Source organism: Anabas testudineus, chromosome 6, assembly GCF_900324465.2.
Source record: "Anabas testudineus chromosome 6, fAnaTes1.2, whole genome shotgun sequence".
Taxonomy (NCBI): Eukaryota; Metazoa; Chordata; class Actinopteri; order Anabantiformes; family Anabantidae; genus Anabas; species Anabas testudineus.
Genome location: NC_046615.1, coordinates 8,450,166 through 8,467,399, shown reverse-complemented (window position 1 = coordinate 8,467,399; position 17,234 = coordinate 8,450,166). Strand labels below are relative to the sequence as shown.

The window sequence follows — 17,234 nt, the reverse complement described above, 5'->3', positions numbered from 1 at the left end:
CTGGGAGAGTTGTGCCACCCACATCTACACTTTGCTCCACAGTTCAGGAGGCCTCTCAGATGGGGATGGATGTGTGGGTTTGGGTTTATGGTTTATTTGGCTCCACCGGTTTAGGTTGAGGTGGCATTTCTGTGCTCTTTCTATTGTTTACTTATTATGGATTATGTTATAGTGATTTTATGTCCAGATTTAGATGAAGATGTAAATTTAAATTTGACAACAACTTAAAAATGCACCTACCCAAATTACATAAATAGCTGGGACCAAGTAAAACCTATTTCCAACCCTTCACATTGTACAGTTCAGACCGGTTTAGAAATAGTAAGGAATTAAAATGCAACAATAAATAAGTATGTATTTCCTCCTATACAACTGCACTGAAGTCTCTCCTTTATTGACTATGCCACACCATGCGGTATCAGCTCTAATGATCTTGACAGAAGCAAACCACCACAGCCATCAAACTCAATAATTAGGAAAACAAGTACATATCTTAATGCACCATGGCTTGTTTTCGCTTGTCTTGGTTGACTTATGTTGTGCCAGACACTGAACAGTAATGACGCGATGAGCCCTGGGGGCCAAAGAGTCCGTGATTTCATCCAAGCTCTAGAGACTCCTACTATGTATTGTATAAACACCTGCAGGGAACAGGCTCAGCCTCAGAGAGGGTGCAGGAGAACACACACCTGCCAGTTGCCACATGAAACGTATATGAATATTTGCATATGTTTTCATGCAAATTCAATATGTGAATGATTGTGTGGACTTGTGCAGCCTCTAGTCATCCTTTAGAAATGAACTATTTTGTAAAGCACACAGATAAGTGTTTTTTTTTCCACTTTTTGCAAGAGGATAGATTCCTTAGTAGAGCAATAAGGTTTCATGAGACAGGCAAAGGTGATTTAATTAAGCAATTTATGACCATAAAACACAGAACACAAGCTTCTCTGCAGAAATTGCTGACCAGCTTCTTCACTTTCCCAGAGGCAACACATGTGCATCTCATCACTGTAAGTCAGAACATTGCACTAAAGCCAAAGGAAAGGAGATTCCTGTCTCTCCTGGCTGTAAAGTCCAAACACTTTAATGCCAGCCTAAAACAGAACTGAGTCTCACAGTAAACTCTGCTACACCAATATAACCCCACTGCTCCAAACTGTTCCATTCTTGGAACAAAGATACTATACTGTAAATTTGCCCAGTAACAGACATCCCATGGGTGGGTATGTTCATGCATGTCAACAATGAAAGGTCGTGCCATTTTCAGAATATGCATGTGATAATTTGAGACATGTTGGTTACTAAACTTAACCTCTGAAGTGGAGCTTTCTCCAGTAGTTAGCAAGCCGCTGGAGGACGGAGGGATGGATGTACGGATGGGTGTGTCGGAGGCAGTGAGAACAAGTCAGGTTTAGTGTGGCATGCAGTAGAGGAAGGACTGAGGAGTTGTGGCCAGCCTGCTTACCACTCTGTGAGTGCTGATTTCCACTTTGGCATACTTTGTCCAATCAGAGAGTAGGAGACAGTCAGAGACAGACAGACAGACATAGAGGCAGGCAGAGATGCAGAGAGGGAGAGAAAAGAGGGGGAAGGTAAGAGGAAGCGAGAGGGTGCTAAAAGCAGCTGAAGATTCTTTGCAAGGACTTAAGACGTAATAAATCATTTACAGGGCATATAAGATTTAATTGATATAAAAAGCTCAACACACACACACACACACACACACACACACACACACAAGTGAAAACACACATCCAAAGTCAGGAAAATACACTGAACAGTGAATCTTTTAGACATTGTGCGTTTGATAAAATGTTTTTTTATTGATATTAAAAATGAAAGTACATGAATTGTGCATTTCGGACGTTCTAGCGTGCAGAGGTTAAATCAATAAAATACACACAGGCTGAGTGAGCTACTGACACAGAAAAAGATACGCCTGGCAAAATATCTCTTCATATTCAGCGAAAAGAAGTGGTTGTCTTTCACGCCTTCATAAGAACACTAGAGTAGCCTGTTTAAACATTACAATAGTGAATGAATGCAGTCCTAGCAGGAAAATGTAGAATAAAATAGAAACTATAATAATAATAATATTAATAATAATAATAATAATAACAATATAATAATAATTGCACTGCCTGCTTTGTTGCACAACTGCAGTAGGATATAATTAGGACACAGCCTCGATCATTGAGATCTCTATGGCAGAAAGAAGATATAAAGTATTGGCTTGACTCTTCACCACACTGGGGCGAGTATCTATTAAGTCTCCATCTCATGGGGCGATGCATGATACAACAGAGGAGGAAACTATAATGTGGCACAGAATGACCTTGTTACTGACATGGGCTTGAGTGGTTTGTTTCAGAGCGCAGTATCGTTGTGGCCAGGTACAAGTAACAACCTCAGCTGCCCTTCCACAACAAGATTATCACTTACACTCCCTACTCAACTACTCCACTTCTCCCTTGGACAGCATAGATAGTATTTTTCCTGAGTGCTTCAGAAATGGTTTAGCGTGATAGCCCTTCATCAAAAGCATAATGGATCAGAAGATTGTTAACAACCCTCACCTTCAGCATGTAAATAACAATACATACAGATGCCGTGTAAGATCATCACAAACAGAGAGGATAGATAGATAGATAGACAGATAGATAGATAGATAGATAGATAGATAGATAGATAGATAGATAGATAGATAGATAGAGCTCTGCTTGTTAGACAATGACCTTTAACTGACCTTTGATGGTTGCTAACATCATAACAACAGCATTACCTACAATTTGGGCATCAACATAATGATTCATGTGAGTCACGTGTAAGCTAAACCCTAAGTCTACAGCTGACTGGACATTTATGGCCTCATGACCCAACATCAGTGGCACTGGCACATAGGCAAGATGCTTCTTAGAAGATCATAGGACACCATGCACAATTACAAAGACATGATTTAATGAAGGACTGATCATTCCCCCGCCATAAATACTAAAGTGGCTTCAAAAACATAGTGGATTTGAGTACAATCAATGTTGAACAGTTATTTTTCCAATAATAAAGTCATTCATTGATGCTTTCTTTTTCACAGATAACCCTGACAGGCTTCTGGAAATCCATGCAGACCAACGTAAGTGTATGTGCCTATTACTGTGACATAACATGCCTAAGTAATCCAGGCTATGCTGCTGTTAAAATATTAATTTAAAGTAACTATGGCAAACGAACAAGGAAAAAAAAGACATTATTTTTGGTACAAAGCATCTACAAAAAAGCCTTACAACTCCAATTGGAAAACAGAGATCATACAAAATAAATCTGTCAGTTGAGCATCAGTGCTACGTATATTATTTGGACCAATTTCTCAAATATATTTTATAACAAAATAAATAATGCCTTTATACAGTGCCCTTATTTGTATTTCAACAAACAAACAAAAAAGCTTGGCGGCTCATTACGCAAGATACAGCTCAGACTAAAGGAAAATAACACAACGTCCCTGAAAACTAATTATATATCTATATTTATATATATATGTATACAGTATATATATATATATATATATATCTATATATATACACATATATATATATAGAGATATAGATATAGATGTATATATATATTCAAGTATTTGTTTTCAGGCAAAAGCATGTGAATACTACTGATATACAATAAAAATAAAATGTTAGTTATTGCTGCTTTTTTCCCTTTGAATTGAAATTGTGTGCCTTTCTTTTGAACTGCAAAATAACATCATAACAATAATGATGGTAACAATAAAAATGCCTAACTTGGAAAAACAGGAATGTCACGGTACCAGAAACTGACGGGGTTTTCCTTTTTTTTTTTTTTTTTGTTTTGTTTACTTTTTTGTTGAAACATTGATATGAAAAGAAAACAGAAAAAGACAAAATAAAATAGAATCATCATTATCCCACTCGCGCTTTGTCCATGCCATGTTACTTCCTGTCAGTACAGTCTGCAAAGCCATGGCAAACAGGAAGTACTGTCCCAGAACTGTAGTACTGTCCCAATCCAGGCGGTCCACGGTGTCCCATGTGTGTCCCCACACTGCTCCCTGTGTCCAGCAGTCTCAGAGAGACAGGAGGAACAGGGACTAGGTCTCAGGTCCCTCTTGCCACTTATGCTGGCAAGCTAGTGATGAGCAGCCGCTAGCACTCGCTGTGAGCCTAGATGCCAACATAGCCCATATCTTTTCTCAGTGACACTTCCCCCTTGACACTGCCACTGCCAGGAGCTCCCCCAAATCCTTTATTTTCCTTTTTTTAAAAGTCACACTTTCCTTAAAACGGAAAGTTTTAATGTTCATTCAAAGAAAAAGAAAAAAAAAAACAAAACGTGCTTTTCAACCTCTTCTTTGAGTCCATTCCCAAAGCTAGCACCATGACTTTTTTTAAGCTACACGTTCATTGTTCATAAAAAAATAGTGCCATTTTTTTCTTTACTTTGACGTAATCCGTGGCAATGTGCAATTTTGCAGACTCTTTTCTGCTTTTTGTTTGTGATCAAAAGGTGCTGGAACAGGAATCTAATTTTACAAAATAATTCCTTACAGTGTGGAAGTCCCTTTATAGGTAGAGGTGCAAACTAATAAGAAAAAGAACTAACAGAGATTTTCTTTTTGCCTCAGGAAAAAAAAAAAAAATGATGTGGAATGGATTCTTTCATGCAAGCTGCTCTTCACTTTCAGTTGTCTTCCACAAGGACAAAAAACATTCCGCTGGGTGTCCTCTTGACACTTGCAAACCACAGATCTTTCTTCTTCTTTTCTCCCTTCCCTTTTCTCTTTTGCTTCAAGGATCCACCTGAATTGCATTCAGCCAAATTGTTAACTTTTTGTTCATCATTTGTGTTTGTGCCTTTTGTGTCTATGACTGAAAGAGAGAGGGAGCGAAAGAGTTTAGATAGGAAGAATGTGAAGGCATGTTTGTGTGCCGGAGGAGGGTGGGGTTGGAGGGTGTGTGTGTGTGTGTGTGTGTGTGTGTGTGTGTGTGTGTTGAGGGGGGGGGACGGGGGGCATTAGAAAAGGGCCAGGGGGTCAAGAAGTAGTGGATGAGAGCAGTGGGAGGGATTGGTGGGCTCTGACAGGGCAGGGGAGGTCAAAGAGGACTGCCACAGAAATGACGTCAGAGACAAAGCTATAATCCCCTAGTCTTTTTTCTCCCTCCGAACTCTTGTCTGTGCAAAGGGCTGGCAGCAGGCTCATTTGTGGTTGACATAGTTATCCGTGGCGAGCAAGACGGGCGGCAGTTTACTGGGCAGGCTGATCAGGGGCCTGTGGAAGATTGCCTGCTCCTGGGCTTTGATCTTCTCCGCCTGCCTTCGAAACTTTTTGGCCCTCAGGATGGCGGGGACACCCCTCCGGAGCCGCTGGGCCGCCTTCCTTTGCCACACCTCGTATTTGGAATACTTCACGGTCACATGCGGCTTCCTCGGGACTTCCTATTGTGGCGAGTGGGCGAAAAATAGAGGGAAAAGGGAAAAGAGGGAGTGAGTTCATTAGGGGTGATAAGATACTGTGCAAGTGCTTATTACAATGGAGGAAAGCCTTGTTTGTGTTCTGAAAACATTCAGTCATTGTTGGACCAGTCAAATGGAAATCAAATGTCATTCTTATTGCGCTGAGCGTCATAACAGACACGCCTTTGCCTCCGACTTGCCCTTGTTTTGGCTTCCTTGACTGAGAGAAGCTGTCAACAAGTGCTTAGTTCAGCCTCTTTAACATACGGTCAAAGGGAAGGGTGGTCTCCCTCCTCATATACATATGAGGAGCACGTCGTCGTTCACCCAACGACCCGCTGAACTGACTAACCTCCCCGGGGCCGAATGAAACAACACATAAACACATTGTTATTTCAAAAACCTCTATTCTTACACGGAAAACTCTTTTAAACAGTGTTAGGTATTGTCCCGAGCACCCAGAGATTGAGACAAAGTGGGAGTTGTAGCAGCAGAGCAAGAATTTATGCGTGAGTAGCCAGTGCTCCCTCTGAATGGCTTGTTTTGGTCCTGCCACTTGAAGAGTGTTTATCCCCCTTCATTCACTGCAGGCCTGCTCAATAGGTTAAGAACAGCTGGCCCTCAGAGCAGGCTGTACCCATCTCTCCCTGCTCAGACAAACTAGGAACATGTCCCAACTAATTGCCTAGCAGCATCTTTTTTTTTTTTTTTTTTTTTTTTGCATTTCAGCTAGAACGTCCTCTTCTGGCTCTGTTTACATCACTAGCTCATTCCACTGACACTTCTTTTTTCTCAAAACCTAAAGCAGAAACATTGTAAACATCTTTCTCATCTTGTTTAAGAGAAAGTTGAAGGGTTTTTTTTTTTTTTTTTTTTTTTAAAGGCCTGGAGAGAAGCCACAGCTCATTCTTGTGACCAGAGTGAAAAGAACTGAAACGCTTTGACAATTCCCTGCGTATTTATTTCAGAGAAGCTCTGCTGGCCTGGCCAGGTGTTTCTGACCACACAGACCGACGTGCAAGCCAGTTTTAGAGAGCTTGCTGTTCCGTGACTAATAATCGCACACTCAGAACACACTGTTTTGTTACGGACCAGTAGTCTCCAACATCTCGCAGACTTTCTCTCTCTCACACTCACACACACACACACACACACACAAGTCAGTGTGACTCTGCTTTTTCCTGACTATATTGTGATATGACTGATTTGATGTTTTCCATCATCATCAGCACTTTTGCCTTTAAGGTAACTGCTTATCACTGGACATTTAACAAGATAAACCTGTCTATGCGTGCGTTTCAGCCAGTACACAGCATCAAGAACATAGGGGTGGGACTCAGAGGTCAACGGAGGCGCAGGAGATCGAGATGAAGATAAGCATTGTTTCCCATACTGGTATGATGTTGTTGTTATTGTCAAGACTTACCTGTTTTAGTGCGGGCATCACGGGTATGACTTGTAGAGAAGAGGCCGACACATCCCTTTCAGACTTGGCAGGTTTGGCACAGTATTGTTCCAGCAGGTTGAGGTCACAGCTACGGAAACAACACTCTTCTACGATCCCACGGTGCTGGGAACGTCGGTTGTTACCCCTGCTGGTTGGCCTACCTGAGGAGGGGACGTGAAGAAAGGTGATGAGCAGGGTGAAGTTAAAGCCCGAGGTCACAACACTGGCATCGGCGAACAAATCTGGGTTGTTTTCGTGGGATTACATTGACAATCATAGCAGTCCATGGAGCAAAGAGGATAAAAGAAAATCTATGACCAACTGCATCAAATTGTTTTGTTTGTAGAAGATAATCTGATTAGGGCTATCTGGGTGTACTTTAATGAGCAAATACGGTACACAAATAAACACCCAGTGTTGTAGACACCTAAAGAGAGTGATGGTGACAGGCTAAGTCCTCAGACATTTGGGTGAGCAAATACATAAAATGGAAAACTCCTCTGTGACCTTGTCTTTTGTCAAGTCAGCAGAGATAAAGAGATGACAGGCGAGAGTGGAAAAGTGGGACAGAGAGGTAAAGAAAACAGGAGAGAAGAGATCAGTGCAGAGAGGGAGGGTGTGTGAGGGTCACAACAGAGGGAAAGAATGCAAAACAACAAAGGAAGGAGAGCTAAAACGTGACAGTGAAATGTAAAGAAGAACAAGAACAGGGGTATAGAGGGTTCAGCATGTTGCACAGGGGAATACCATCTGCATTCAAGTCCTTGTTTGAAGTTGTACACACACACAACGTAGGGAGAAATCTCTTGGGAGGGGAAGGCTAGATTTGATTGCAGGAAGAGGAGCATGACAGAAAAAGAGAGTGTGATCCAGGGTTGGTGGGGGAGGAGGAGGAGGAGGAGGAGGAGGAGAGAGAGCACAGTGAAGGTGGAGGAGGGAGCACATCTACAGTATGTTGGCCCAAATTGGATAACAGTCTTTCTGAAGGGACGGATGCCTCTGTGGCAAGTAGCACACAAAGAAAAAAAACCCACTGGTGGGCCAGATACAGATAATATGTCCACTTAAATAAAACTGGATTTAAAAAAAAAATAAATGCAGCTAAACACTGAGGTGCAAGCAGACACAGCCACCACACGTTCATTCCCATCATCACTACAATGAAAAGCGATTATCAGAATTGATGTTAATGATCTTTTCCTCTTAACCTGACATCAAAAACAGCCTCCCGCTCCCCCCCCCCTTCCTCCAACACATCAGCGTGGTCGCCCGGCCTGGGAACACTGGTGCTGAGGTGGCTGGTATGCCTCTTGGGGTGCTATTACTTTACTGATAAACAAGCGGCCCATTGTGTCGCACAGAGTCGTGTGTGCCTTCACAGTTCACCGGTCTTTCATATGCAACGAGAGGTACGGGCCGCAGGAAGAATGCGCACACTCAGCAAAGCAGCCTGGAAGAGGTCTTGGGACACACAGCTGGCTATAATCTCCCTCTCTTTCACTTTCTTTCACTCAGTGTGTGCGTGTGTGTGTGTGAGAGAGAGAGAGAGAGAAAGAAAAATACCAAACAGGCATACCACACAGCCACAGACAGAGCGATAGTCTCAGCTATCCAAACAGATGTGTGCGAACGAACAACAACAGGGAGACTCGACAGATTGGGAAATGAAATCAACACGTAGCGCGGAGGCTTCGTGAAAGACCTACTGAAATAGAATCCTCTGTCTTCACAGACAAACTGCAGCGCATCCACCAGCTCTCCCCCACACAGCGTCTCTGCTGAAGCCATTTCGACAACGTAGAGCGTCAGGGCCAGCGCAAAGAGCAGCGAGCGACTGGACGAGGACATCTTCTTGACCTGAGGACACAGAACACACGGTGCAAAAATGAGACACGGCTGCAAGGAGTGCTCACATGAAAAGATGGGGTTTTGGTTTTGTTTGTGTTGTTTGTTTGTTTGTCTTTGCAGAAATTCACACACATGACAGCCAGATGTTACCCTTTAAGCGCGACAGAGGATCCGATCTTTACGCAGCAGTAACTACACAAGTATGAAGGTGACCGACTTCCAGTAACAGAAGCTTTCTCTGTGTATTGACACATCAACTCAGATAAAAAAGTCTGAACAAATGCTGCCACTTCTCCCCTCGACACTTATCAGCCGCTGTGGCACCTGAGAGAACTGCTTATTCTTGGGGAAAAAAAAAAAAAAAAACAGTCGACAGTATCTGTGGCTGTCACGGTCTTACACAACTTTACAGAAGTTGCAAGACCGGCTGCTCGATAGTTAACTATCTGAAAAGACAGACTCAGCATATATGTTCCCCTTGCTCACCCTCTAGTGAGCTCACTGACCCCCAGAAATACTGCCCCCTATCTGCCGGCAAAAAACACCAGCTGTTTGCTCCGAGTCCAGCGAACGGCGCAACATCCACACAGAGAAAACACACACACTCCGCTCTCCACTCTTATTCTTCTATCCTACCCGAGAGCCTATTGCACAAATGAACCAAAGCTCCTGAAACTGTTCGTGCCATGCAGCCTATGCGCCTTAAACTTTCTCTGTTGCATGCAAATTAAGAGATGCCCGGCTGCCCATATTGCACAAAAAAAAAAAAAAATGATGCGAGCAAAGCATCACCTCAAACCCGAAGCGGCTTTCTCGTTTACAAAAGCAAGGAGGCATCGCTGCAAGCCCGGCAGACCTCTTTCAATACCCGCAAAAGCACAGCCGGAGAGTGTCAAACAATTGGTTCCCTGTCGTTACCTTCATTTTGCTGTTCTCCGCTCTCCGGCAGGTGTGGCAAAGTGAGTGGTGTCTTTGCTGGGTCTCCATGTCAGATGGCAGTAGTCAAATGTTGGGGGTTATTTGGTAAGATAGATTGCAGGTAAGTTAGTTTCCCAGTTGGCGAGGCTTTAGAGATGATGTGTGAGAGGCTGTCCCAAAGACCAGGCGACAGACAAAACTTCTCAGGGAGAAGTATTATATACCAAAACACGCCCCTTGCACCCATACCCCACCCCTCGCTCCTCCTCTCTCGTCTTGGTTAAAAGAACCGTCTCTGGTTCGGAGACGTTTTATGGAAAAGTGCTTAAAGGGGAGAAAAAGCACCAGGAGAAAGAGTGGGAGAGAGTGAGAGTCACAAATATGGAACAACTCCATCGCCATTTTCCACGTTTACGCACTGTAACATGCAATCACAATGTTTACACACGGGACGCAGACTGAACGAGAATAGACGTAATTCCCCAGACTCCAAGAAAAATGTCAATGTCTCCGCCTCGCAGTAATTAGGATTAAGATTTGGAGAGAAAGCAGTGTGGCCGGAGTCTGCGGCTTTCCTCTGACTCAGGTGTACATGTGGTGACTGGGGTCAAATGCATCTAACTTTGGTGTCCTACACGGAGGACGCCTACAGAGGAGGGAGCACAGTGCAGCGGTGGCTCTCACTGACTGATTGATTGAGAACTACATTGTTTGAAACGCCAAAGTCCCTATAAATGGAGAATCACATGATTTAGAGTCAGGATGGAAACGCCTAAAACAAAAATAACCTGAGTGCTCCCAGCCTAACAGAAACACAGACTCACATGCATCACTCACACGCTGCGCATACTGTACAAACACAGTCTGAGCTGTGCAGCAGTAAAGCCGCATTAACACGTTGCACACACACAGTTTTACAATAGAAAAAAAAAAAAAAAAAAAAAAAAAAAAGGGGCTGCATCCACGGAGCTGGAAGTTATTTTACAAACCAGTAGGCACGTTCACTCCAGGAGGAGCTTAAGAGTCAGACTGACATCTAGTGGCCAGAGTGGGGAACCTCCGGTTGTTTGTCTCGCAGTTTTGTGCAGGTTCGTAGGTTGCTCTGTGATCCGGACTGTTGGCTCAGGATCTGTTTCATAACTTCGACTAACAGGAGACATCTCGGACCAATTCCCTGCAGTTTGTTGTCTTAGATTGAATTTGGATAGATTGTTTCAGTGATTCATCATCTTATTTATTATCACCGATACAATAATCCCATGTGATAAAGGTACATTTGTGCCATTATTTTACTAATCATTCAAATGGTGGTCAATACTAATGAATATATCAGGTTTCAATGTCTGCATGTGCAAACCTGTATTCATCCAATTCTCCATTAGTTTCTTTAGACAGGTGTCGTAAGTGTGTTTGCATCATCAGCCAGGTACAACCAGGTGGACTTCCCCCTCTTGTGGCAGACAGATGTCAGCTATTAAATAGTGATGATTAACATGTTATTTCTCTTTCATTCAATTTGTCAGTTATATGGCTACAGTCACTGAATTAAAACTTTGTTCATTAGCAATTCTTTTACTATTTGACAGCTACCCCCCACCCCCCAAAAGAATGAATCAAATGAAAAGTAAGTTGAATTCCTTCTTTTTATTTGCAGTGCAAGACAAAAACAGCATGAACCCAAAGACATTTGCAAATTTAGAGGTAATACCTAAATGCTGAACTGATATATCTGGAAAACAAAGTATTTTAACACAGCAAAGATAGATTTTCGTTTAAATATACTACACAATAATGATCTTAAAATACCATACCAATGTTCTTTAATACATTCATTATTATAGTTCCTTTCGATTGTGGTTCAGATTTTGACATATTTCTCAAACAACACACTTTTGGCCTGTGATTGATGACCTCATCATTTTACAAATGGATCAAAGCCAGCGAGGTGTTAAAAATCTTCAGAGAACTTTGCCTGTGCTTTATGTTGACGTTTTTATGGTTACAATATTGTCGGTCAACCAGCCAGCGAGCAACAAGCAACAACTTATCAGAAACAGCATCATACTGGAGGCACAGCACAGAAAGATGAGCACGTTAGTCTTGATTACACATTGGACGTTGCAGAGCACGGCGGAGGGGAAGCAAACAACAGCGGGAAGGTAGCATCGCATACAGGGGCATCATCATGACAAAACACTGAGGGCATCTGTAAGCATCTTGAGCTCATCTTTCACTCCCTCCAGGCCTCCTTGGATCTTCAGTGGGTTGTCCAGGACCTCGATGCTGCTGGTATAAGGATCATACCTCACAGAGAAGGGACGCTTGATACCGGCCACGTATGTCCTGGTTAAAAATCAGAAATCAAGTGAGGTTGTCATTGAGCTGTATAATGAAATTCAATATGTATTTGCTCTATTGCATATTTATGTCTCTACTAACACTCTTATGTCGACACTTTCTTATTCAGTGTGGCAACGATGCCGTGCTGTATCGCAGACCAGATCAAAAACTGACTGGAGCTACTTGTTTTGAGGGCAACATTTGATGTGTTTGCCAAATCAAACCCCAGCATTTGTCCTACACAGTAACAGCTGTCTCCTAACTGCTATGGTTGACCTACAAAAGTTTGTGGCCTCAGGGGCTGGCTGTTCTCTGACCTTGTCCTTACATAAACCTTCTTCTTTTCCTTTTTCCTCTTCTTCTCTATTTCTGCCTCTTTGCGTTCTTGTGTGTTTGCATGCACCGAGCCTAAAATACCTGAATTGCTCCTTGGCGTTCAGAAAACTCTCCGAAACAAAGTAGACAGGCTGGTATGTCTGGTCTTGATAGGGCTGCACGGCCGCAGCCTCTGGATCGAACTCCCTCGTCTCTGGTTCATCAGACAGAGAGTACTGGAGTAAAGTTCAAAGAAAAACACAGAGAGTTAGCTGACAATTCAGTTGACTGTGACCATCCAGGGAATGATTTGCAGACCAGAGAAAACATGTTGGAACATACCACAAGCTCTCCGTACGAGGAGAGTAGCCCAGCACCATAGGCCTTCACCTCACCGTTCTGTTTGCATAAGCCATATTCGACGGTGAACCAGTACAGCTGATGGGGAAAAACATAAAGAGTGACTGAGAGCAACGCCGGCGTGCACAATCAACTAGTTAGTTATGTACAGTGTATGTCACATTTTAGATAATAAATCTTACTGTGGACAGTTTCTCGATGTCTTCATCTGAAGCCCCAAGTGATGCCAGGCCAAGGTTCTGCAACAAATAATCAATAAATTGTTAAATGGACTCAAGAGCAGAGCTTAACAAATAACAATATATAAGCCTGCAAAATCCTCTCCCCACTAACCTGTGAAAACTGGGCAAAAGTGCGGTCGGCCAGCATGGGGACGTGGCCCAGAAGTTCATGGACGCAGTCACTGAGGAGAAAGAGAGAGACAGTGAGAGAGGGAGAAACTAGAGAGGCGAATCCCTACATAGATTAGTTCATTCAAGACAATTACAAACAAATGTTACAGGCGGAAAAACAAGGCTGTGTTCAGTGTGAAACAGGAGACGCGAAGATAGAAGTTCACTTTCTTACAGACGGCCCAAACACGCAGAGAAAGCTCACACAGCTTCTTTCTGTCTGATTTGTAGTTTTAATTTGTTATGTATATATTGTTTCTACTCACTTTATATACACATAAGGTATGCTTACGGTTCTGGGGAGTGCATAGGCGAGGAGGAGTGTCGGATGTACTGGGTGCACTGGAATACCCGGAACGCCAAACTGGCCAGAAAATCTCTGGCTGAGAGCAGACCTGCCACTGGACGCAGCTGGAACCCGGTACGCTCTGAGAGGTGGTCAATAACAGACAAATAATAACCTGGTGAGCTTGGTAAATCTTTGTTGGGCGTGTTTTTTTTATTCTTTTTCATCCTGTCTGTACCTTTGAGGAAGCGTGACACATCTTCCAACTGGGGAATGTTGTCTGCACTGTAGCCACAGTGCCTCTCCAGCAGATGGAAGGCTTCAAGATATTCACTGCAGGCATGAGTGGTATACAAGTTCCTCAGAGTTGAGTAGACTTCCCGCCTGATTGGAGGGATAGGAAGAATAAATAAAAAAAATCAGATGCCTTTCTCTTTTTTATTTTAATTTGAAAATGTGTCTTTCCTCAGCATAAAAACGGTGCTAAGTCCTGGCGAGGATAAGACGAATTGATCTTACAAATAAACATTTTTTTCCTTTATAAAATTGCTAAAGTACATGTACTGTATTCTTAATTTGAAAAAGAGTTTCGTTTTGTTAGAGAAGCTGTTTCTTTCTGGCTGCGGCCATGCGGCCAAAATTAATGATTCAAGTGAAAATTGGTTGATTTGTGAACTACTCCTGTCAAATGCTTTGTTCCCAGTCCACTAATATATTTTCTACTCATCTGAAACTGATTTGCTCAAACACCCATGAAAGACAAACTGTGTCCAACTGTCTGAGAAGTGAGATGAATCTGACTGAATAAGTGGTGAATGAATACAATGATGCTCCCCTAATAAAAAGTCAAACTGCTTGTTGGTAACAAATTGTGCTGCATTGAGTAAAGCTTGATTTTACACTTGCTGATGTAAGCCTGCACATGCACATCGTATAGTATCAGGGTTGTAAATGAGCATGCAGCAACCCTCACCATGTTCCTATCTCCTCTTCTGTGTATTCCACTCTGGGAATGGTCTCTCCACTGTAGATAAAACATATGCACAAACACATAACCAAGAATATATGTATAAAAGGATGTAAGTGCAATATTCAGGCAAAAACAAACAAACAAAAAAAAAAAACAACTGTATCTCACTGTCTGAATCTGAAGGCAATGTCACCAATCATCTTCCTCCTCTGTCTGTAAGCAGGGTCTGTGTAGCCCTGTTCAAATCAAATATATTCAACTATGATCACATTTTCTGTGCCATGAAATATTGGTCCAACAACATAACCACTCTAATAATGATTATTGTTTTTGACCATGCACACTAACGGCGAAATGGGTACTTACGGGATGGTCTTGATCCAAGTCTGGATCAAATTTTGTGACCAGATGATGACACCTGTCCAAATCTGCTATTCTCTTTGGGAACCAGTGGACTAATAGAGACAAGAAAAACAAAAGGCTTCATTCAGCTCTGTTGTTTTGTGATAAATTCTTTAAAGTGCCGAATATGTTTCAAATTCATTTTACAAAAGCAGTGAAAATGTATTACATTTAACTTCTTTGGTGGTTTTAACATCCTCAGCATTCCTCTTGATGGAGCTAATGAGAGTACTGACGTCTGACAGGTGCACCTCACAACGAACAAAGTACTCCAGGCCCTCCAAGCTGCTGTCCTTCAGTTTCCGGCACGGCCGGGTCTCCAAATGGTGAATTTTAGCTTCAAAGGTCTGAAAGAAATGAAATGAGATGTTCTGGGCCACTTTCAAATATGACATCTGTGCAACACAAAGATGAGGCATGGTGTTTGATATGCACTGGTTTATTGTGGATACACACTGGAGCTGGGAAACAGTGTCTTTGACCAGAGAACAACATCATTTTATTACACATAAAACAGCACTGAAATGCTTTGCATTATCTTACATTTCAGAATGGAGGAAAAAAGTTCCCTAATAAAGTAAATGTCACAAAGCACTTGTATTCTAATTTTTTCAAATCGTGGTTAAGTTTTATAATCTCTCACTGGTGATGAATAAATTAGACACAACCCATTTCCTGACAAATTGCAAACATCTATCTAAATCTAAATAAGAAACATTAATGAATAAACACTAACTAAACTCCATGTAAAGTGTTTTTTTCCCTACAATAATTCAATGTCAAAGTATAAATATTTATTTTCAATAAACACATCTTTGGTCATTCGCGAAAACACACATTCGTTTGCATACCTCGAAAACTTTAAGCGTCCGCGACAGCGCAGATGTCTTGGAGCTCCTCAAGGTGAAGAAGAGGTTGAGAAGCGCTTTCCCGTCGTCTTCCTCAAACACTATCTGTTCGCTGGATTCTGCTGCTTCCGCAGCCGCGGCTGCGGCTTCACGCTCCTTGCGCGCGTCCTCGATCAAGCTTTGCCGTCTACCGACGAATCTTGGAGACTTTAAAAAACACACAAATCAAAGTCCGACGTGCTGCAAACGCTTTGAAGACAAAGCCCACACACACACACACACACACACACATACACAAAGAACAAGTGCTGTGGTTCTTACCTTGTGGACATTTATATTTACATTTAGTCATTTGGCAGGTGCTTTTATCCAAAGAGATTTACAAGTGGACATTTGATGGGAGCGCATTACATTTTACATTACATGTAGAACAAACAATGCTGTTAAGTCAAAGTAAGACTGGGTGTTGTTACCTGTGTGCCTTTGTGTTTCTATGTTCATTTGTTTTTTTTGTTTTTTTGTTTTGTGATTAATTTTATCTAAATGGAGACGATCTTGTGCGCAACAGGCGTCACCACTGACTGACACTAAGCCCCCTGCGCGCAACAGTCTTTACCCTTTTAGTTGTGCTCTGGATAAAATGTAGAAATATGACTGGGAACACAATTACAAACTTTTTTTTTTTAAGAAACAAGAAAGAATAATAAAAAAATAAAATAAAAGCAAACTTGATTAAAGTGAACTTGACGCTGCAGATGTTTCCTACCGTGATGGAGTCAGATCTCTCCAGCTCGGATGCTGCTCTGCGGATGCTCTTTGTGGAGGACGTGGAGCTGCTTGAAAGGGGCATCTTCAGGCTCCCAAGTCTTCTGTGTTGTCTTTCTTTTGGTTTCAGTGTGTGGCTGCAGTGACAGGGTGGCAGTGGCGCTCTCCAAGCCTCTCTCTCTCCCTCTTTTCTTTTTTATTCAGACAGGTCCCCTCTTTTTATGGGGTCATTTGTTTGTAGTTTCTGACGTCAAACACGCTAATCTCATCTCATCATTCACCTCCCAAGTTTGAGTAGTCTACAGCAAATGAGATTTTTTTTTTTTTTTTTTTTTTACGCAGGAGAACACACACAGTTTTTCTCTTTTGAAACAGCAGCAATATTAACAATACAGGGCACATTTTCCGTGGTCTTTAAAATGGAATCATTCATTTACACCACTATTGACAATTTAAAATAAAAATGGTAATAAAAAACGGAATTTGTATATTTCTATTTTTAATTTTTGATAGAAAGTTAGGAGGTTTCAGCACTTCAATTGAATATCTTCATAAATATTTCATATAAAAATGTTACAAATTTCAAGTGTGTCTGTTGCCTGTGCCTTAGACTGTTGAGGTAACATTTACATAATAATGTGCAGAGTTGTGTTTACAGCCACCAGCTGAATACACTGCAGTCAGCTTTAGACCATAATCAAAGCTTTGACCTCAAGGCTTTACATAAAGGTTAGACCAGAGAAAAGTCAACTGTGGAAAATTAAGTCACTTTATCAGTCCAATCCAATCTCCACAGCTTCTCGCAAATTAGATTTAAATGTAGAAAACACACACACACACACACACACAACAATGAAAG

At 42.0% G+C, this 17,234-nt stretch overlaps 2 protein-coding genes across 2 annotated transcripts; both read right to left on the bottom strand.

Annotated features, from left to right (window-relative positions):
* Positions 1-1,802: 1,802 nt before the first annotated feature.
* Positions 1,803-9,878, bottom strand: igf2b (insulin-like growth factor 2b). Its single transcript, XM_026365266.1, has 4 exons — positions 9,698-9,878; positions 8,638-8,788; positions 6,911-7,092; positions 1,803-5,466 (listed from the first exon to the last, which is right to left on the bottom strand). Exons 1-4 carry the CDS (start codon positions 9,764-9,766, stop codon positions 5,227-5,229), a joined length of 642 nt encoding a protein of 213 aa, XP_026221051.1. The 5' UTR covers positions 9,767-9,878; the 3' UTR covers positions 1,803-5,226.
* Positions 9,879-11,360: 1,482 nt separating this feature from the next.
* th (tyrosine hydroxylase) lies at positions 11,361-16,546 on the bottom strand. The gene is made up of 13 exons (XM_026365678.1): positions 16,377-16,546; positions 15,614-15,817; positions 14,932-15,109; positions 14,727-14,815; positions 14,529-14,596; positions 14,364-14,414; positions 13,629-13,774; positions 13,397-13,532; positions 13,046-13,115; positions 12,895-12,951; positions 12,695-12,790; positions 12,455-12,588; positions 11,361-12,040 (listed from the first exon to the last, which is right to left on the bottom strand). Exons 1-13 carry the CDS (start codon positions 16,458-16,460, stop codon positions 11,881-11,883), a joined length of 1,473 nt encoding a protein of 490 aa, XP_026221463.1. The 5' UTR covers positions 16,461-16,546; the 3' UTR covers positions 11,361-11,880.
* Between the last annotated feature and the right edge of the window lie 688 nt (positions 16,547-17,234).

What these genes read in the sequence shown, in the direction of transcription:
- igf2b (XM_026365266.1), bottom strand. Translation starts at nt 9,766, where the DNA reads ATGGAGACCCAGCAAAGACACCACTCACTTTGCCACACCTGCCGGAGA. An exon ending in AGACAGAGGATTCTATTTCA is followed by an intron (nt 7,093 to 8,637) that starts GTAGGTCTTTCA and finishes TCCCCTCCTCAG; the next exon opens with GTAGGCCAACCAGCAGGGGT. An exon ending in TGATGCCCGCACTAAAACAG is followed by an intron (nt 5,467 to 6,910) that starts GTAAGTCTTGAC and finishes TCGCCACAATAG; the next exon opens with GAAGTCCCGAGGAAGCCGCA.
- th (XM_026365678.1), bottom strand. Translation starts at nt 16,460, where the DNA reads ATGCCCCTTTCAAGCAGCTCCACGTCCTCCACAAAGAGCATCCGCAGA. An exon ending in AGAGATCTGACTCCATCACG is followed by an intron (nt 15,818 to 16,376) that starts GTAGGAAACATC and finishes TGTTTTTTAAAG; the next exon opens with TCTCCAAGATTCGTCGGTAG. An exon ending in TGTGTCACGCTTCCTCAAAG is followed by an intron (nt 13,533 to 13,628) that starts GTACAGACAGGA and finishes ACCACCTCTCAG; the next exon opens with AGCGTACCGGGTTCCAGCTG.